Source organism: Aquarana catesbeiana, unplaced genomic scaffold, assembly GCF_042186555.1.
Source record: "Aquarana catesbeiana isolate 2022-GZ unplaced genomic scaffold, ASM4218655v1 unanchor235, whole genome shotgun sequence".
In the NCBI taxonomy this organism is placed as follows: domain Eukaryota; kingdom Metazoa; phylum Chordata; class Amphibia; order Anura; family Ranidae; genus Aquarana; species Aquarana catesbeiana.
The window spans coordinates 240,747-263,858 of NW_027362663.1; the positions used below are offsets into that span (position 1 = coordinate 240,747).

At 46.1% G+C, this 23,112-nt stretch overlaps 1 protein-coding gene across 1 annotated transcript in view; it reads left to right on the top strand.

The window, feature by feature from the left end:
- LOC141121952 (uncharacterized) overlaps window positions 1-23,112 on the top strand; it is a 234,718-nt gene that overhangs the window by 90,994 nt on the left and 120,612 nt on the right. Inside the window, 3 exon segments of the mRNA XM_073611718.1 lie at window positions 3,751-3,848; window positions 3,929-4,135; window positions 4,225-4,452. Coding sequence (XP_073467819.1) covers window positions 3,751-3,848; window positions 3,929-4,135; window positions 4,225-4,452 — 533 coding nt within the window.

A 23,112-nucleotide genomic window follows, 5' to 3' on the forward strand; every position in this document is an offset into this window, starting at 1 on the left:
CAGGCTCCACCCCGACGTGTTTCATCATCAATCACGTGACTTTCTCAAGGGATAGCGGCCCAATGACAGCTAAGATCTATTTATAGTCATAATCCTTTTAAAAATACGGTCGCCATTTTCTTAGAGGCCATGGCGGGCATTTTGTTGGTGATCCTGTGTGCTAAACCAATGGCTAGCTAATCAAATTTGGACGGCATTTTCTCATAGCTCGTAGCGGCCATTTTATTGATGATCCATTGTATTACACTAATGGCTAGCCAATGGACATATGTGACGGCCATTGGATAAAGACCAAAAAAAGATCAGAACCATTAGCAGGGACAAAAATACTAAACTCTACATTGAATATGGTCTTAAAGAAACGGGTCTAGACCTGAAAAACTATTGACAACTCCCCTACAAAATAATAATAATACAAAAGGTAGGGGGAGGTGGTACATAGAGTTATAGCTGTGGGGGGTGGTCTGATGGGGGTGGCTCGGGGACAGTTCATAGGTGGTGGTGGGGTAGGCAGACAGTGTAGGGGCTGACCGGACATACTGGGCAGGGAGTTCCAGAGGATGGAAGAGGCTCTGAAGAAGTCCTAGAGGTGAACAAGGGAGAAGGTAACAAGGTAGCTAGAGAGCAGGAGGTCCTGGGAGGAGTGGAGAGGATGATTTGGTAAATATCTGCAGATGAGGTTGGTGATATAGATGGGGGCGATGTTGTGGATGCCCTTGCATGTTGGAGTTAGCATTTGAATTTTAAACGGTGGGGTAGAGGAAGCCAGGGGAGGGATTGGCAGAGAGCGGCAGCAGTCATCAGTTAAAGTGATTGTAAAGGTTCGTTTTTTTAAAATAACAAACATGTCATACTTACCTCCACTGTGCAGCTCATCTTCTGGGGTCCCCAGGAGCCTCTCGCGGCTCCTCCCCACATCAGATATCCCACTAGGAGAAGCGCACACCCAAGGGGGTTACCTTGCGGGCGCGTTTCCGAGTCCATCATTTGCGTCCATAGACACGAATGCCGGACTCAGCCCCGCCCCCCGACGCCCACGTCATTGGATTTGATTGACAGCAGTGGGAGCCAATGGCTGCGCTGCTATCAATCTATCCAATCAGGACACGAGACATCGGCCGGAGCTGGTGTGCTCATTCCCGTCGAGCAAATTTTGGGGCTCAGGTAAGTATAAGGGGGGCTTGGGGGCGCTGCTGCATTAAAAAAATGTTTTTCACCCTAATGCATAGAATGGCGACCCCTTTAATAAGGTGTATTAGTCAAGCAACTCAAAAATAGAGAATAAAATAGGGGAAGACCTATGCTGTTATTTGATTTATATGTATATTACCGACTCAACTTATAGGTTGGGGTTCCTGAAGCCATGAAAATGTGCACAATAGAAAAACAAACCAGCAGGTTTGAAAAAAAGGGGCTTCAATATGGAGCTCGCAGCGGTTTAGGTACAAAATGTATTAAATAGAAAAGAAACAACGTAAATAACATGTGGCTAATGAGCCAAAGGGAGAAAGCAAAACGTTTGAAACCTTCACCAATATTATTAAAACATTATGGCAACGTTGTCACAATAAAAATGAAACCGCCCGGGCTCACGTGCACACGCAGACACTCTTCACACATACAGGGAGGGGTTAATTGACTGGATGTTGAAAGTCTAAAAACAGCCTCTGGTGACACCAAGTCTAAATATACCGGAAGTTCAAGGATCCCTTCGATCGATTGGTCAGGTGGTGGTGTCACAATATGAGGAATATCAGTCTAGAGACACAGCAGTTGGTTAATTCAACAGTAGGAGAAAAGCCACAACGTGAAATTCTAATTAGATGACATAAATGCATTCAGATGGATGAGCTTTGAAATATGGCCGGCATCTGGACTTGATTATAAGGGAGCATGCGAGGAACGTGTATCATCTCTGGTATATGAAGCTGCCACAGCCGATTGATATAAAGCTTAGCATATATAACGCATGTGACGAAACGTCCCACACTCCGCTTGAGTGCTTTCGTCATATACCGCTTCCTCCCAGTCTGAATATAGATATCAGATATTCCAACCTCTAACAACCATAAACAAGACAATACTGGTTGGGTTGCTCAGCATGAACTGTTTATTAGAACAAGAATACAGTCTTATATACAGTTGAAGAGGCGGTTCCCCCCCCCCCTCCTGTTCATATTACTCTAACAATACATCTGTAACCAGAAACATAAATTAACATGAGCTAGTTATCTAATTATTTACCCAGACTTGGTGACTCAGAGATATGACCTTTCAGGGTAGACTTGCCCTCTCCTCACTCAACTTACAATACACATAAGTATATACACATCCCCCAATAGTTTGCTAGGAGACAAAGGTGTGTTATTTAGCACAATAAACTATTGGATGAAAGACCAGGGCTTTCCAGATCTCATTAATCAGCATTCCTTTCACATACTGTACATCTGTCCACTGAATCTCAAGCTGGCAGAGACCACCATGGCCTCCTTAATAATGTCCTTTTGCATTACATAACAGAATATCTTCCTAAATGCTTGTTACTCCCTCAAATACCAGGGTCCATAGTCGGTAGGAAAGAGGCTAGCATTCAGTCCCCTCCAAAAGCCTCTGTCCCGGGTGAGTCTATCACAATGCATGTTCAGTGATCTGAATGACGGGACTGCAGCGTCCTATAAGAATATCTCACCCACCATGCTGCTTTATTCCGCGGTTCGTACGTGACCATAGGATTGATATCGAGCGGCTCCTCAGATGTCCAACAAGCCGGTCTTTGTGTCAGTTCAGACAGTTAAAGCAATCATCCAGGTATGTGTTAATTCGGATTCTCCTGGCTGTGGATATGGCTCTGACATGCACTGGATCTCAGTGAAGCCGTCCCCGCTCCGTATGGTGATGAGTGGAGCCTGAATGGAGGCTACATGTGTGTGGTCGCAGGGCCAGGCTGCCACACACCTAGATATTCCTGGTTTCATATTGTGACACCACTACCTGACCAATTGATTGAAGGGATCCTTGAACTTCCAGTATATTTAGACTTGGTGTCACCAGAGGCTGTTTTTAGCCTTTCAACATCCAGTCAATTAACCCCTCCCTGTATGTGTGAACAGTCACTGCATGTGCAAGTGAGCCCGGGCAATTTCCTTTTTCTTGTGACAACTTTGTTATAATGTTTTAACAATATTGGTGAAGGTTTCAAATGTTTTGCTTACTCCTATTTGGCTCATTAGCCACATGTTATTAATTTTTTTTTTTTGGAACTGCTGCAAGCTCCCTATTGAAGCCCCTTTTTTTTTAAACCTGATGGTTTGTTTTTCTATTTTGCGTATTAGTCTAGCAGCAACATTCATAATAGACTGAAGAGGGAATATCCTGTGTAAAGGTCGGTGATTGAGGAGAGAGTTGAAGTAGTCGAGGTGGCAAATAACCAAGGAGTGAATAAGATGTTTTGTGGTGTCGTTAGTCAGGAAGGGGAGAATTCTGGAAATGATGCGGAGGTTAAGGTGGCAAGATGTAGCCAATGATTGGATGTGGGGGCTGTAGGAGAGGTCAGAGTCTAGAATTACACTTAGCACACTGGCATGTGTGGAGGGACCAATGGTTGGCAGTTGATTTCAGTGGTAGAGGGGAGAGGTAGTCATGTAGAAGGGATTGGGGAGGAGGAAATATTACAAGCTCAGTTTTGAAAGGATTGAGTCATCTGATAAACACATAGAAACAATGTATTCAGTCAGTGTGTGTTTCCTACAGATGGATCCAGTAATGGGAACCCACCAGAGAGATGTCCCCGTCCTCTGTATTCCCGGGATTCCACACAGGAAGGTCACACCATCCCTCACCATCATCAGGTAGATCATTGACAATTATTGGTAGTTCTAATTTATATACAAGCATATTTGCTACAATTAATGTTTGATTTTATATTTAGAGTGGAAACATCTTGGATGATAATATTGATGTTAAAGAAGAGTATAAAGAGAAGGATGAGGAGTATGGAGTGATGGGGGAGTTTTCAGAAGGACACAAGGATATGATGGAGCCACCTAATACCAGGAACCCACCAGAGAGATGTCCCCTTCCTCTGTATTCCTGGGATTCTACACAGGAAGATCACACCATCCCTCACCATCATCAGGTAGATGAGGAACAATCACTGATAGTATCATTAGGATCTGTACATTATCTGCATTGTTACAATTTGTCAATGTTTTATTATATATTCAGAGTGGAAACCTGAGAGATTCTAAAGTTGAGGGTAAAGAAGAGATAAAAGAGGAGGATGATGAGGATGGGGTGATGGAAGAGTCAGAATCTCTAAAGGAACACAAAGATCTATACCAGGACACCATGGTGGAGTCATCCAGCTACAGAAACCCACCAGAGAGATGTCCCCGTCCTCTGTATTCCCGGGATTCCACACAGGAAGGTCACACCATCCCTCACCATCATCAGGTAGATGATTGACAATTATTGGTAGTTATGATTTATACACAGCATGTTTGTTACAATGAATGTTTTATTATATATTGCAGAGTGGAAACCTCAGGAATGATAATATTGATGTTAAAGAAGAGTATAAAGAGGAGGATGAGGAGTATGGAGTGATGGAGGAGTTTTCAGAAGGACACAAGGATATGATGGAGCCACCTAATACCAGGAACCCACCAGAGAGATGTCCCCGTCCTCTGTATTCCCGGGATTCCACACAGGAAGGTCACACCATCCCTCACCATTACAAGGTTGGAGGGATGGAGCTTATAAAACAAAAACAAAGACTCTGTGTGGATTTTTTATGTGATGTCACAATGATAAATCTTATATCTTACAGATGATATTCACTCTCATTTTCTTGATATAGAGTGGAGATCCAATTGATGTAGAATTTGAGGTTAAAGCAGAAGAAGAAGAGAGGTATGTGAGGGATGATCAGCAGTCTATGGAGGAGGATGGAATAACGAGGACATTTATAGAGGAGGACACTCCTACAGAGATCAGCACAGGTGGGTCATTAACACTAAATACATTCCTCCACCCATACTGCTCACTGATTGGTCCAGAGTAGGGCAAGGACTGGGTGATATCAGCCTGTAATCCCCTGGTCACTTTTCTGAGCTGTGTTCCCCATCCTGTATTCCTGTATTTCTCTCGCAGACACAATTTATGTATCTAGACTGGATTTATGGAGATTCTGGGATTTAGCTGGCAGCAAAATGTTGACTTTCACCATAGGTGTTACTAGGCACCTGGGACATGTGCTTTAGGTCTTCTGCCCCATACCCGGGTCTAGTAAGATCTCTGACAGAACAATTCTTGTCTCAGACCCAAGTCACTGAGTGCAGTCTCAGGAGATGGGAGGCAGCGGTGTGGGATCTCTGCAACTTGTCTCATGTAAACATTTAGGCTTCCACTGATTACTGAATACCAATATTATGAGTCCTGACCCTTACACTGTATAATTTATATTGTACATTACATTATTCTGATACTGTATAGTCTTAACTTTTATATACTATATAATAATTTGTATAGTACAAAAGCATTACTTATTTTGCTCCGATTTTATATCTGATGATTTGATTGGAGCACAGATTTTTACATGTTGATAATAATGTGATAACATCCTCAATTTTTGGAACCTTAAACAGAAAGTGATAATGAGGGAGGAGTCAATAACCCAATGATGGTGGTCTTCAGGATCGGTCCAGTCTTCATCTTGGTTGTTCTCCCCCCATCTTTACTGTCTGACCTCTGGTGGGGCTCAACCCCGCTGTTATTCATGATTAATTCATGGACTAAATAAGGAAGTGCAGGACTTCTTGTGTTGGGAAGATGGCAATGAGTGATAGAGGGGGTGGGGACTTAGGGGACCCAATCTGCTCATGTCTAGTAATAATCTTTTTATTTCTATTTTAGTAGATGGACGGGAGATGAGGAAAACCTCAGAGGATTGTCTCACTTTGTCTCCAGACTGTAAAGTAGAAGATGAGGACATCACACAGTATAGTCCAGGAGAAAACCCGACTACCTCCAATGTCCATCCGGCACCACACAGTGTAGATGGACCATCGTATTCCTCTTATCCTGAGGAACCTCAGACTGTGAGGGACGGTGCCGTCCTTCCAACAGAGAAGAGGTTTTCCTGTACTGAGTGCGGGAAATGGTTCCATTCTCAACTCCATCTTATTGAGCATAAAAGGACTCACATGGGAGAGAAGCCACATTCCTGTCCTGAGTGCGGAAAATGTTTTGTAAAAAAATCACTGCTTGTTGCACATCAAAGATCTCATACAGGAGAAAAGCCGTATTCCTGTACTGAGTGTGGGAAATGTTTTTCACAGAACTCCCATCTTTACAGACATCAGAGATCTCACACAAGGGAGAAGCTGTATTCCTGTTCTGAGTGCGGGAAATGTTTTGTACAAAAACCAGATCTTGTCAGACATCAAAGGGCTCACACAGGGGAGAAGCTGTATTCCTGTTCTGAGTGTGGGAAATGTTTTGTACAAAAAATAGATCTTGTCAGACATCAGAGATCTCACACAGGGGAGAAACCATATTCCTGTCCTGAGTGCGGGAAATGTTTTTCACGGAAGTCCCATCTTGATAAACATCAGAGATCTCACACAGGGGAGAAGCTGCATTCCTGTTCTGAGTGCGGGAAATGTTTTTCACAGAAGGCCAATCTTTGCATTCATCAGAGATTACACACGGGGGAGAAGCCATATTCCTGTCCTGAGTGCGGAGAGTGTTTTTCACGGAAGTCCCATCTTGATAAACATCAGAGATCTCACACAGGGGAGAAGCTGCATTCCTGTTCTGAGTGTGGGAAATGTTTTTCACAGAAGGGCAATCTTTGCATACATCAGAGATTACACACTGGTGAGAAGCCACTTTCCTGTACTGAGTGTGGTAAATGTTTTTCAGACAAGTCCAATCTTTACAGACATCAGAAATCTCACACAGGGGAGAAGCCATATTCCTGTGCTGAGTGCGGGAAATGTTTTTCACAGAAGTCCCATCTTTACACACATCAGAAATCTCACATGGGGGAGAAGCCGTATTCCTGTCCTGATTGTGGGAAATGTTATTTACAGAAGTCCTATCTTTACAGACATCAGAGATCTCACACGGGGGAGAAGCCACTTTCCTGTCGTGAGTGTGGTAAAAGCTTTTCAGAGAAGTCCAATCTTTACAGACATCAAAGATCTCACACAGGGGAGAAGCTGTATTCCTGTGCTGAGTGCGGGAAATGGTTTTCACAGAAGTCTCATCTTTACAGACATCAGAGATCTCACACAGGGGAGAAGCCGTATTCCTGTCCTGAGTGTGGGAAATGTTTTTCACGGAGGTCCGATCTTTACAGACATCAGAGATCTCACACGGGGAGAAGCGACTTTCCTGTCCTGAGTGAGGGAATTGTTCTTCACTGAAGTCCTGTCTTCCTGTACATCAGGGATCCCACACAACCCTCGAGGTGTATTAGTGACTTGAGTGTGGGAAATGTCTTCTATATTATTGTTGCTGGACATCACAGCTCTCATGTGGGGAAGAAGCACACCCTGATATACACCTCAGATATACTCCATGGCTGATCTTCATCATGTAATAAACAGTTCATAAGGAGATCAGAGATCACTAAAGACATGGATGAAGTGTTGTACCGTGTTGGCCATTGATAGCAGTAGAAAAATAAAAATGGAGTCATTACCTTTCATTGGCTGAGTACATTTTGTGGTGTAAGCTTTCAAAAAAAAAAACGTAGAGGTTAAAATTAACATATTGACAAGTATTTGCCCATCTGTGAGGAATGTTGGCCGTATTTATTTCATATAGTGATTTTCTATGATTATCAGCTCCATTTAATGTCCATAGTGTGGTATTTCACATTTTTTACTAATGGAGATATTTCAGGAAAAATAATTCATTATGGCCAATAGATGGAGCTGACGATCATAGGAAATCACTGTGGTAATCTGGGGCCAGATTTTGTAACATATGGAGAAATGCTTGTTGTGATGATAATGTGAACTGGGAAAACCCAAAAACACTGTGAGAAGAACCAGGCCAGCCATCTTGTTTAGAATTTAGAGGTGATGTGTATAACCTTTCCATGTGCACCTTACTGCAAAAGCTTGTTATAGATTGGGGTGGTTATCACTTATCTGCACAGCTTGTTGGCAGAATTTGGCAGGAGACACACTGGATGCCTTCAGCTGTCATTGTGCTCTTGCTGGGCATCCATTGTGTCCCTGTGCCTTTAACCACTTCAACTCCGGACCTTTTGGTTGGCCAAAGACCAGAGCAGTTTTTGCGATTCGGCACTGCGTCGCTTTAACTGACAATTGCGCGGTCGTGCGACGTGGCTTTCAAACAAAATTGACTTCCTTTTTGCCCCACAGATAGAGCTTTCTTTTGGTGGTATTTGATCACCTCTGCAGTTTTTATTTTTTGCGCTTTAAACAAAAAAAGAGCATTGATTTTGAAAAAAAAAAGCAATATTTTTTACTTTTTGCTATAATAGATATCCCCAAAAAATATATAAAAAACGTTTTTTTTCCTCAGTTTAGGCCGATATGTATTCTACTTATTTTTGGTAAAAAAATCGCAATAAGCGTTTATTGATTGGTTTGCGCAAAAGTTATAGCGTCTACAAAATAGGGGATAGTTTTATGGCATTTTTATTAATTTATTTTTTTTGGCGGCGATCTGCGATTTTTATCGTGACTGCGACATTATGGCGGACACATCGGACACTTTTGGCGCTATTTTGGGACCATTCACAGTTATACAGCGATCAGTGCTATAAAAATGCATTGATTACTGTGTAAATGTGACTGGCAGTGAAGGGGTTAACCAGGAGGGGGCGCCGAAGGGGTTAAGTGTGTCCTAGGGATGTGTTCTAACTGTAGGGGGGATGGGATACGTGTGTCACGACACTGATCACCGCTCAGGATCACAGGGAGCTGTGATCAGTGTCCTGTCACTAGGAAGAATGGGGAAATGCTTGTTTATATCAGCATTTCCCCGTTCTTCCTCTCCGTGAGATGATCGCGGGTATCCCCACGGACATCGAGTCCACGGGACCCGTGATCACACTCACGGAGCTCGTGGCGGCGGGCGTGTACGCACGCCCACAATGACGCGTCTTAAAGGCAATGTACAGGTACGTCTATATGCCTGTACGTGTCATTCTGCCGACATATATCGGCGTGAGCTGGTCGGCAAGTAGTTAAGGAGGAGTGGGCTTCCTCCAGGCAAACCTACTCCTAATCTTTCCACTGCTATATGTGCTCCAACCTGGAGACTCTGAAAACTATAGCGTTAGGAGCGCAGTATACAGAGGAGGCTTGGCGTGGGCAGTGCAGCTTACACATATATTTGAAATGTGTGCAGCTAGAACCTCTCTGTATTTAGTGTGAATTTTTAGACAGGACAATTAGTTTTGTCTTTTTGCAGACTGGCTGGTAAGTATGCTGGGAAATATTTATGTTGTCCTCCTGGGATTACTGCTCACAGATCATAGACATCTTCTGCAATTCACAAACTTTTAGCTGCATTCCAAAACATCCTTATCAGTCCATTGAAAGGACACAGCAGAACCTCTTACCCAAATCAACCAACAGCATAACAAAGCATGGCAGACAGGCAACCCTTTGATTTAGTCCTCATAAACCTCATTACCAGAACCTAACACAATACACATCCCAGTCTGACTCTAATAGTCATCATAAACCCTTCAAGTCCAGGGTTAAGCAATTAGAACAGCAAGCAGATATCAGTCCTTGATAATAGTATCAGGCTCATTGTCTGTCATAAATAGTTCAGCAGGTAGAAAAGCCGAATACACATTTCTGGATGGCTATTATGGGATATTACCAGGGCTTTTTTTCAGGGGGAACTTGGTGGAATTCAATTCCACCACCTCTGGCTCAGAGCCTTTGGTGCCTGCTCACCACAATCACTTGTAAACACAGACGTCTGGTTTCTGTGTTTACAAGTGAAAGCTCTGCACTCCGTGTGTAACCCCCATGGACTCTGCACTCTGTATATAATGCAATCCTGATATGTAATGCCCCATTAAGACCCTTCTACTGTTTGTGAAATATGACCACACCCACTATTTGATGGGATTTGGAGGGTGTGTGTGGGGGGAGGGGTTTTGGGGGGTCGTGGTTGAGTTCCAGCACCTATTGTTTGAGAAAAAAGCCCTGGATATTACTACCCACAAAGTCACAATGTAAGTATGTTTCATAAGTCCTGAGATGATACCAGTACAGCAAGAATAAGGACACCTTTACACGTCTCTATTAATTATCAGCATTTTAAGTCTGAATACCTCTATATTAGAGGGTACGGAAGGCAGGTGGGACACATTACATCTCCTTGCTGAAATAGACATCTGATACCCATCATATATGTATTCATTCAAAAGGTAATTTCATGCTGGACAATAATATATCAGTTACAGAGGTGTAACTATAGGGGTCACAATTGCGATCTGGCCGCATGCTTCAGGGGCCCATGTGGCTCCCCTGTCATATTTGTCTGCACCTGGATGAGAGCAGCTAATGCTCTGCATTCTCCTCTCTGGAGCCGCTGAAAGGCTGCGGGAAGGAGAGGAGGAGAAGCGGGGATTCAGCAACTGCAGGAAGGAGAATGCAGAGCATTGGTTGCTCTATATGCCACCCTGCCGCCCCTCCAATCCATCCTCTGTGTTTCTGGCAGGCATTGGTTGCTATGACTGCTGACTCTGGCTCCTGATTCTTGGTTCCAGGCTGCTCCTGCCAGGTAAGGGCTGAATTTTCTTTCCCCAGGCTTCTTGCACAAGGAAGCCTAGCAAATAAAAAATATATTCTCTGCCACAACAGTGCCCAGAGTGAGTACATGGTGTGTCCTACTGTAACACTCTCCCCCTTCTGTCACACTGCCCCACCTGTCATATTGCCCCCCCAGTTGTCACACTGCCCTCGTCATACTGCCCTCTTCCTGTCTCACTGCCCCCCTTCTGTCACACTGCCCCCACTACATGTCGCGCTGCCACTGTCATACTGCACCCCGTCATACTTCCCCCCTAACTGTCACACTGCCCCTCATCAAACTGCCCCCTTTCTGTCTCACTGCCCTCACCTGTCATACTGCCCCCCACATGTCACACAACCCCCGTCATACCGCTCCCCACCTTTCATACTGCCCCCCTGCTGTCACAATGCCCCCATCATAATTCCCCCTCCTTTCACACTGCCCCCTGTCATACTGCCCCCCTACCTGTCACACTGCCCCCCTGCCTTCCTTCCCCCCACCTGTCACACTGCTCCCATTACACTGCCCACATAACAGCACCTCCCTTCACACTGCTCCCCCACCTGTCACACTGACCCCCCTGTCACACTGCCCTGTCATACTCTCCCGTCACATTTCCTCCCTTCTGTCACAATACCCCCATCACACTGCCCCCCCACTTGTCACACTACCCCCTTTACACTGCCCCACCATACTCCCCCTCCACCCTGTCACACTGCCTCCCTGTCCCCCTTCCCCTCTCCTGTCACAATATCCCCCCACCTGCCACAATATCCACCTGTCACACTGCCCGCTCTTATCACACTGCCCTCCTATCATACTGCCACCATCATACTACCCCTCTCTTGTCACAATACCCCCCTGTCACACCATCTCCCTCCTATCATACTGCCCTACTCTTGTCACACTGCCCCCATCATACTGCCCCTCTCTTGTCAAAATACCCCCCTGTCACACCGTCCCTTTCCTATCATACTGGCCTCCTCTTGTCACACTGCCCCCATCATACTGCCCCTCTCTTGTCACAATACCCCCCTATCACACTGTCCCCCTCCTATCATACTGCCCTCCTCTTTTCATACTGCCCCTCTTTTGTCACAATACCCCCTGTCACACAGTCCCCCTCCTATCATACTGTCCTCCTCTTGTCATACTGCCCCTCTCTTGTCACAATACCCCCCTGTCACACCATCCCCCTCCTATCATACTGCCCTCCTCTTGTCACAATACCCCCCTGTCACACCGTCCCCCTCCTATCATACTGCCCTCCTTTTGTCACACTGCCCCCATCATACCACCCCTCTTTTGTCACAATACCCCCCTGTCACACTGTCCCCCTCCTATCATACTGCCCTCCTCTTGTCACACTGCCCCCATCATACTGCCCCTCTCTTGTCACAATACCCCTTGTCACACTGTCCCCCTCCTATCATACTGCCCTCCTCTTGTTACACTGCCCCATCATACTGCCCCTCTCTTGTCACAATACTCCTCGTCACACTGCCCCCCTCTTATCACACTGCCCAGGTTCTCTTCTTAGATGTAATGTCTGCATTAGTTTTATTTTTTAGACTTACTTTCTTTTATTTTCTTCTGGTGATCTGGCCAGTAAAATGTATGTAAAACCTTTATCCCAAAAGGGACACAGCTGTAACTGATTGCAAAGTGTGAGCTGACTTCAATTTGTTAGTGTATTTAAATCTGCTAGTACATTTAACACTCCTCTCCCCAGACTGAAGGTGCCCCCTGTGCTCCTTCATCCAGAGAGGGGACACTCTTAATACAGGAGGTGTGTTATTGTGTGTGGCAAGTTTGGCTGGAGGATGGTGACAGTCAAAATGCACCTTGCACCAGCCCTGGTTACTTTTTTCCTGCTGCCCCCATACCCATGTGCTCCCCTGGTCCCCCTCCTCCGCAGTGTTGCTGGCCTCCCACCCTCCCCTCTTCTGCCGTCCGTTGAAGTGGTATGCTTTCAGGATGGAAAGCAGGGGAAAAGGCAGGTAAATATGTCATTTACCGGCCCTTCCTTTTCTGAATGGACACAGTAACTGATCATTTACTGTGTTCCTTCATAACTGAAGCATAGTGAACTGTGTTTCCTATGCTTCCGTTTGTGAATGAACGGGAAGCTCTGTTCTGAATTATTTCTATCTATTCATTCAGCTAAAGGTTCAGAGATGGAGATGGTGGACTTTGTCCTCAATTTCCTTTCTCTGTCTCAAAGGTGAAACATCAGAGGTCTGTTTCTCACCAAAGCCCCCCAATGAAGCTCCTAAAAAATTGTATAAAATAATAAAAAAATACAATTGTAAAAAAAGATAAAAAATTAAAATTAAAAACTACTAACCACATTACTGACAAAGTTTACTGCCATACTGACACTGTCCACTGTCCAGTGGCAAAATAGCCAGGGTCACAAAGGTTGCACTGGCAACCAGGCCATGGTATTCCACCACTGTGGGGGAAGCCCAAGACGGCAGGAAGGGGCCCACTGCAGAACATGTGAAAGGGATCTGCTGTGGGACCATATTAAAAGGCCATGCAACTGGAGTAAAGGGCCCAGGGATCAGTAAGAAGGGCCCTGGGCTCAGAGGGAAGGGCATCAGCTGGAGTCGGGAGCTCTTCATGATTTCTTGCACCGGGCCCTGAAGGTTCTAGTTATGCCTCTGACCAGTTACCAGAATATAACCTGTAGGTATTCTAAGATCTCAATACTAGTGCTGGGTGAACAGTTCGGACTGAGCATAAGTTCGGCCCAAACATAGCCCATTAGGCGAACACTCGAATTTGCAGATGGCTTGGCAGGATGTTGGCCCGCTGAGCACCCCACAATGCACTGCATGCTGCACAAAGGTTTTCCCACTCAGGGCACAGTGAATAGCTGGTTGTTAAGGAGCAGGCTGGGAAGTCGGGCGCGGCGTCCTTTACAACAGATGAGTCATCAGCTGTCAGTGGGCTTCTCACTGACAGCTAAGTGAAAAAAACATTGCCAGCAATAGAAAGATGTGAAAAAAATGGCGTGGGGGTCCCCCAATCCATACCAGGCCCTTTGGGTTTGGTATGGATTTTAAAGGGAACCCCATGCCAACATTAAAAAAAAAACACATGGGCCCCCCCCAAAATCCATACCAGACCCTTATCTGAGCATGCAGCCTGGCAGGCCAGGAAAGGGGGGGGGCAAGAGAACGCCTCCTTCCTGTATCATACCAGGCTGCATGCCCTCAACATGGGGTGAAGTTTTTTCTCCCCACCCCAAAACACCTTGGGACATGGGCCTCTTCCCCACAACCCTGGGCTGTGGGCAGGGGGGTCTGTGGGCGGGGGGCTTATCGAAATCTGGAAGCCCCTTTAACATGGGGCCCCCAGATCCCACCCCCCATGTGAATGAGTAGGGGTACATTGTACCCCTACTTATTCAGCAAAAAGAAAAAATTCAGCAAAAAGAAATAAAAACACACATACAGTTTTTGACAATTCCTTTTTCAAAATAAAAAAGCAATATCCCCCCGATATAGATCCATCCTCAATCACGACGCCCGCTGCCACCATTAGACCCAAGAAAAGAAATGAAAAGAAAAACTGCGCCCTTGGCGAAGGCTAAGGACTGATTGCCTGCTCCACTGTTTGACATAGGTAAGGGTCAGGGTGATGTCACACGGGGCAGTGCCACCAGGTGATGTTGCCAGTTGGCTCCACCCCCTATCTATTTAACCACTTCAATACTGGCCACTTATACACCTTCCTGCCCAGACCAATTTTCAGCTTTTAGCGCTGTCTCACTTTGAATGACAATTGCGTGATCATACAACACTGTACCAGAGCTGAATTTTTATCATTTTGTTCCCACAAATAGAGCTTTCTTTTGGTGGTATTTGATCACCACTGGGATTTTTATTTTCTGCTAAACAAATAAAAAAAGACCAAAAAAGTTTCTGTTACAAAACTTTGTAAATAAGTAAGTTTTCTCCTTCACTGGTGGGCACTGATGGGGCTGCACTGATGGGTACTGATAAGGCGACACTGCTGGGTACCGATGAGGTGGCACCAATGAGGTGGCACTGATGAGGTGGCACTGATGATGGGCACTAATATGTGGCACTGATGGGGCACTGATAGGCAACACTGATGGGCACTGATAGGTGGAATTGATATGCAGCACTGATGGGTACACATAGGTGGCACTGATGAGCACTGATAGGCGGCACGGATGAGCACTGATAGGTGGCATGGATGGACATGGATGGGCACTGATAGGTGGCACTGATGTACACTAATTGATGGTATGGGTGGATGCCAATCATTGCCAAACAATAATGCCTGCCAATCAGTGATGCCTATTGTGGGCACTGATTGGCATCCCTGGTGGTTTAGAGTGGCATACCTGGTGGTGACATCCCTGGTGGCCCTAGTGGCGTCCCTGGTGGTCCAGTGTGGGCATCCTCGGGGGGCGGCACTGATAAACAATCAGCACAGACCCCCCTGTCAGAGGAGCAGCCGATCGGCTTTCCTCTACTCGCGTCTGACAGATGCGAGTGAGGAAAAGACGATCAACGGCTCTTCCTCTTTACACTGTGATCAGCCGTGATTGGACACGGCTGATCACGCGGTAAAGAGTCTCCGTCAGAGACTCTTTACCTAGATCGGTGTTGCAGTGTGTCAGACTGACACACTGCAACAATGATCGCCGTGATGCATGTCCCCGAGGGGCACGAAGCGGCTTGATAGCCTGGCGACGTCAGGATATTGAAACCAATTTGCAGCCGTCATTTTGCTATATGGCGGGGGGCAAGTGGTTAAGAACTGTCAGATGGCGGAGCAGGCATATGGCAGTTAGCCTTTGTCGTGGACGGAGATTTATTTTTGGGTCCGGCGGTGGTGGAGGGCATAGTGATTGACGATGGATTTACATTGGGGAGCATTGCTTTTTTATTTTTAATGAAGGAATTGTCAAAAAACGGTGTGTGTTTTATTTCTTTTTGACACTTTTTGGTGAATGAGGGGGAACAATGAACCCCTACTCATTCACATGGGGGGGGCCAGGATCTGGGGACCCCCTTGTAAAAGAGGGCTTCCAGATTCCAATAAGCCACCTATCCGCAGACCCCCACAACCACCAGGCAAGGGTTGTGGGGATGAGGCCCTTGTCCCCATCAACATGGGGACAAGGTGTTTTGAGGGGGACCCCAAAGCACCCTCCTCATGTTGAGAATATGTGCCCTGGTATGGTTCAGGAGGGGGACCGCTCCCTCGACCCCCCCTTTTCCTGCGGCCTACCAGGTTGCGTGCTCAGATAAGGGTCTGGTATGGATTTTGGGGGGTCCCCATGTGAGGAAAGCAGATATCAGATCCCTACCCTCCTCACCAACTCGTGACAAAGGACTGGACAATCTCACACTGCGCTGTCACTTGCGTAACAATACCACTCTCAGCTGCACCCAGCACAAAGATTTTCCAGCTTGTGAGACCACAATCTAGGTGCCAGCAGCCTGAGAGCGATTGTCAGTGGGCTATGGTAATTAAACAATTAACCCTTTAGCTACCACCACCGCCTTTTGACAGAGAGATGGAAACTCATTATCTTAGTGTAGTGCTACCCTTGTGAGAGCCGCTGGTAGAATCTGTACCCCACTGGTTATCCCGACTCTGCAAATCCTCCATCACCTCTGACACCCCGGGGTTCCGTCATTTTTCACCAACTGTTACCAATAATAAGAGACTTGCACAATATCAATTAAACAGTTCAAGTTTGTTTACTGTAGTAAAAGGGACACATGAAAGTGCAAAACATTACACTGTAGATCACAAAGGCACTTTTATCTGAACAATATATCACTATGGAAAAGGCTTTTTGGTAACCTAAACCTTGTAGTAATGAAGAGGTACAAAATACTTAGTATGATCCAAATTTAGTCAAACCCTTATATGATCACAGTAACCTATGTGAACAGGTCAGCAGAAGTGTAGGGATCTGACAATTGATTTTCTATGTCAGATTCACTCACTTCTGTGCCCTCAACACACAGCCCATTAACATTAATTCAACACAACACTATGCAAAATAATGTATCTAAACTGGCTGGCTCCTTTAAATAGAGTTCCAGAGAATGAAAGCAGACCTTTTTGTGCTAAATAACTTTAGTCACTTGAGCAAATAAAGAGAGGATATAAAGGTTGAAATGTTACGCCTTGGAATCCGGCAGTCTTTTTCTAGCCTTGTAATGTTAGGAATAACGTAATCTTGGATGGTATCAGGGTTGGGCTCAGCCCTTCCTTCCTCTGAGCTGGCCGCTCAGCTGTCGGCTAATTGCCAGCTCCTATCTCTCCACAGTGACTCACCTCTTGATGATATCATGCTCGTCAGTCCTGCCTACTTAAGCTGTCCAGCCCAGATGATCTCTGCCTTTGCCTTGGTCAACATCACAGAATCTCCTGCGTTCCCTGTTAAAGACTTGCTTGGCTAACATTACTTCTGACTCCAGATCCTGCTTGCTGTTCCACTATGCTGATCTCTGGCTTCCTGACTTTCTGGCTTGTCTGACTATCTGTTCCGGTTACCGAACTTTGGCTAAGTTTTGACTATGTTTATTCTATTTACTTTTATTATTGAACAAGTGTGATTTAACTGCACTTCTGACTCTGTCTGATTGATGGTTTCTGACAGTAGGCGAAAACCATGAATTCAGAAGATGCAGTCAATCCACTTGTTGGTAATTTTTTTTCCAGATTGGATGAGCAGGATCACCACATGGATCAGTTTGCCATCGTGTTAAAAATGCTCCAGAGTCGCACGGCTCACTTGGAATCTTCCACTGTTGCTGCTCTGGTACAACCTGTGTTGCAGGCCGTCCCTCCCTGCTGCTGCTCCAGTCTCTATGCAGGCACCCGCCTTGAGTATTACCTCTATAAGAGGTATGTCTGGTTCTGCTCCGCTTCCCCAGTGATTTGGGGGCGATCCAGTCCAATGCAGAGGGTTTCTCAACCAGGTTGAGATATACTTTGAGATGCTGCCCTAGGCGTTTCCCACGGACAGAAGCAAAGTAGGTTTCATGATATCTTTGCTTTCTGAGAGAGCCTTGACCTGGGCAAACCCTCTATGCTAGATGCAAAAACCTGTTGTCTTGAGTTACCCTGAGTTTGTGGCTTCTTTTAAAAGGGTACTTGATGTTCCCGTACGCTCTGCTTCTGCTGCCAAGTTCCTCATGTCCATCAAACAGAGTACGAGAACTGTTGCCAATTACGCCATTGAATTCCATACTCTGGCAGCGGAGGTTGCTTGGAACAATGAGGCCCTTGTGGCTGCTTTTTCTCATGGTCTCTCGGATACCATCAAGGATGAGATAGCAGCCCGAGATATAACCATATAACAGATATATAAAGATATAACAATTCCGCTGCAACTGTGTGACACTCCACTTGCCATTGAGGCTCTTGATGGGAGACCTCTACAGCCTGCCCATGTGACTCATGAGACTGTTCCGTTGTCCATGGCTTCACCATGAGATAATCCAATTCCAAGTTATTTCCTCACCTAATTTTCCGCTGGTTATTGGTTATCCTTGGTTACAGAGGCACAACACCTCTTTTGATTCGCTCCATGCTGAGTTTCTCTCCTGGTCACCACAATGCAGTAAGACATGCTTCCAGAAGGTAGCCAAGGTCCTGTGCACCTCTTCACTCTCCTCCCTGCTGGAGGAGTACCGCGATTTTAGCGATGTCTTTGATAAAGGTCAAGCCAGTAATTTGCCTCCACACTGGTCGTATGATTGCTCAATTAACCTTCAACCTGGTGCCATACACCCCCGTGGCTGGGTTTACCCTTTGTCAGTCTTGGAGGATAGGGCCATAGAGGTGTATGTTGCAGATGCACTTTCTCGTGGTTTCCACATATCCGCGTCTCCTGTTGGTGCTGGTTTCTTCTTTGTGAAGAAGAAAAGTGGTGAACTGAGACCTTGTATTGATTATAAGGGTCTCAATCATTTCACGATTAAGAATGCCTATCCAATTCCGTTGATTACGAAGTTATTTGACCGCCTCAAGGGAGCAACGGTTTTCGCAAAGCTTGATTTGAGAGGGGCATACAATCTCATGAGGATTAAGGAGGGCGACGAGTGGAAAACTGCGTTTAATACCAGAACAGGCCATTATGAGTACCTCGTAAAGCCTTTTGGCCTTTGTAACTCCCCAGCAGTTTTCCAGGAATTTATTAACAATGTCCTCCGAGATTTGTTGCAGTTTTGTGTGGTGGTTTATCTCGACGATATCCTCATATTTTCCATGTCCCTGGAGAGCCACCACACAGATCTGTCTTACAGAAAGTAAGAGAGAACAATCTCTATTGTAAATTGGAGAAGTGCGAATTCCATTGTGGTTTTTTGATGCACCCAAAGAAAATTTCAGCAGTCCTACAGTGGCCCGACCCGTGGGTTTACGTCCTCTGCAGTGTTTTCTTGGCTTTGCCAACTATTATCAGAAGTTTATTCGTAACTTCTCGGCTCTGGTCAAGGCCCTGACTGATATGACCAGAAAGGACGGTAACACACAGAGTTGGTCTCCGGAGTCCATTAAGGCCTTTGAGAGTCTCAAGGCTGCCTTTTGTTTCTGCTCCTGTGTTGGCACATCCTGTTCCTACGTTATTTTTTTATCCTTGAGGTTGATGCATCTGAGACTAGAGTTGGCGCCCTTCTCTTTCAACGTCCTACCCCTGAGAGCGCTATGCATCCTTGTGGCTACTTTTCCAAGAAATTGTCACCTGCGGAGTGCAATTAAGAGATTGGTGACAGAGAGCTGTTAGCGGTCATTTCAGCCCTGAAAGAATGGAGAAATCTCCTCGAAGGTACCACTGTGCCTGTACTCATTCTTACTGACCATAAGAATCTCACATTCTTGACTGAGGTGAAACGCCTCTCTCCCAGAAGGGCGCGATGGGCTCTTTTCTTGTCTAGTTTCAATTACATTGTCTCATTCTTACTAAGAATGTAAGGGCTGATGCTTTGTCACGACAATTTTCCTCCACTTCCAAGATGGAGTCAGTTCCGGTTCCTGTGATTCCTCCTGATCGTATTCTGGCTACGGTTCGCACCAGTCTCACTTCTCCTTTGGGTGACAAAATTCTTGCTGCTCTGGTCCATGTTCCTCCTGAGAAACCTTGTGACTGCTGCTTTGTCCCAGAGAGTCTCCATACCGCCGTGCTCCAGACTTACCATTCCCCCAAGGCTGCTGGCCACCCTGGGAAGAATCAACTCTTTTGGGCCATTTTCTAACAATTCTGATGGCCTAGTCTACGTGCTGATGTAACTGCCTTTGTAGCTGCCTGTTCCGTGTGTGCTCAGAGTAAGACTCCACAACACCTTCTAGTGGGCCTCCTACAACCCATACCCAACCGAGAGAGGCCCTGGACCCACCTGTCTATCGATTTCATTGTGGAGTTACCCAACTCCCAGGGCAACACAGTTATCCTTATGGCGGTTCTCGAAAATGTCTCATTGTATTACACTTAAGAAGTTACACACTTCTAAGGAACTGACTTCCATTTTTGCTCGGGATCTTTCGCTTACATGGGCTACCCAAGGTGATTGTCTCGGACAGGGGTAATCAGTTTGTGTCCCGGTTCTGGCGAGCCTTTTGTGCACAGTTGGGAATTCAGCTTGCTTTCTCCTCTGCATGGCACCCACAGTCTAATGGGGCCGCAGAACGAGCCAATCAGTCTTTGGAGCAATTCCTACATTGCTATATTTCTGACCATCATAACAACTGGTCAGACCTCTTACCGTGGGTCGAGTTTGCTCACAATAGTGCCTTCAATTCTGCATCCCGATTATCCGTGTTTATGGCGAACTATGCTTTTTTAGGTGAATGGGTAGGGGTACATTGTACCCGATACCCATTCACATGGGGGGGTCGGGATCTGGGGGTCTCCTTGTTAAATTGGGCTTCCAGATTCCAATAAGCCCCCCGCCCGCAAACCCCCACAACCACTGGGCAAGGGTTGTGGGGATGAGGCCCTTGTCCCCATCAACAGCTCGCTCGCCCCCCCTTTCCTGACTTGCCAGGTTGCGTGCCCGGATAAGGCATGTGGCCTGGTACGGTTGAGGAGGGGGGCGCTCTCTCACCCCCCCCCTTTCCTGCAGCCTGCCAGGTTGCATGCTCAGATAAGGGTCTGGTATGGATTTTGGATGGGGACCCCTATGCCATTTTTAAAAAATATTTGGTCACAGGGTTTCCCTTAAAATCCATACCAGACCTGAAGGGCCTGGTATGGGTTTTGGGGGAGACCCCATTTCGATTTAATTTTTAAATTTTGGCGTGGGGTTCCCCTAAAGTGCATACCAGATCAGAAAGGCCTGGTATGCACTGGGGGGGGGCTATGCTGTTTTATTCCTTGAGTTTTGAATAGCTGGATTTTTGGAATTCCACACCATAATATTATTGAATAATTACATACCATTGCATGCATTTGAAGAGTTAAAATGACAAAATAAAGTACATTCGCTAATTATGCTGCTGAGTACAACGTACGCTTTCAGGAGGTGATACCATTGGTTGGATTTAAACCCATGGCTTGAACCTTCGAAGGTAGCAAAGCATACCACTAAACTATGGAGCTGAGCACAAGTATATGTAGAAAATACTATTATTAATGTTTAATTCTTTTCATTCTATACAATAATGTTTTGCATTTGAGGCATTCTGCTGCGGACCAAAAAAGAGGGCCCTGTGCGAGTTTGGTCCGAATGCGATATGAATTCAGCCATACAATCTGTGAGTTCGCATCACACAGACATCGCATGTGATTTGCAGTGCAGGGCAAATCACATCCGATATCAGACAGCACAGCAGTGTGAACCGGCCCTAAGGCTCCTTTCACACTTGTGCGACTTGTCCTGCGACTCTTCAGGCCTAAAATGATCCTTCGCGCCCGGCCTATAGTGGAATGAGTCGAAAAGATCATTTTAGGCCTGAAGATTGTATAAAACCCCCAAAACATGATATATTTTCTGAAAGCACCCTAGAGAATAAAATAGTGGTAGTTCCAATTTTTTATGTTACACAATATTTCCACAAAGGTCTAGGAAATGCAAAAATTTAGTAAAAAACACACTAAAGTTCATTTCGGGAGGCACAAAAATACATTAAATTACCCAATTTTTGGCAAAATATAAAAGCTGAGGTTGCACCGAGTAAATAGATACCCAACATGTCGAACCTTAAATTTGTGTGCACCTGTGAAATGGTGACAAACTTCAGTACCCTATATTTTCTGTAGGCAATGCTTGAAAAGCCCCCTATAGGTCATCATTTTAGTGTTACAGAGGCGGTCTGGTGATAGAATTATTGCTCTCATTCTGTCCTGTGTGGCGATATGTAATGTGTATCACAATCAACGTTTTCAGGCGTAGGCGCCCCAATGTGTGAGTTTGTGTTTGTACATGCACATATGTGGGGGCGGGGCCTCCGATTTTTTGGGGGGGTTATATGCCTGGGTTTAACATTAATTTTGTACAATTAAACATTGGGGGGGGGCGTGGCCGGATGGCGTTCTGAGCAGACGTGTGAGGGGATAGCTCCTGCCATCCGGATAAGTATACTGGACTTTTCTCCTTCCTCATACCTACCTCGGTCTCCTCATAACCCCCACCGCTTCCCAGCCCGACACCAGCATTGCAGCTTTTCTCTGCCCCCATAGCTGCCTGAACGGTGGGCCTCGACTCCAGCTCCAGTAGCGGCCATCTTGCTCCACCCTAATCGGGAGCTAGCACTTGCCTTTGGCCGCAGCTTACTCCTTACTCAGGCACTGGAGCTGCCCAGACTGCCAAACCACTGCCTGCAGAATATAAAGCGGCATTCCTCAGCCCCTACAGCCTGAAAGAATGACAGTCCATGGCTCCAGCTCTTGGTGCGGCGGCGATCTTGCTACACCCCAGCAACTACTCTTGGCCTGCCTGAATCCTCTGTGCATGACCCGTTACATCTCTGGTTACTGGAGCTCCTTCAACCAGATCTGATTGTTGCGACCAGCCAGCACAGCAGCAGATATTCATCTCAACCTACGTCACAGGTCGTTCTAGAAGAAGCCTTACTATTTTACTTATGGGGGCGTGGCTGATGGACGGCTGAGGACATGTACTGCTGAGCTCTGTGCTCCCCTGACGACCGCAGGTTGTGTTCCCAGCTACTCACTCCCGATGGCAGCTCTAACCCTGCTGACTTTGCTGAATTACAGGAAGGCATGATCCAGCGCTACCTGCTCTGTACAACCTCGCAAGACTCCCATACAGGAAAAGGCAATCTGGCGGCCAGTCGAACTCTAGGAAA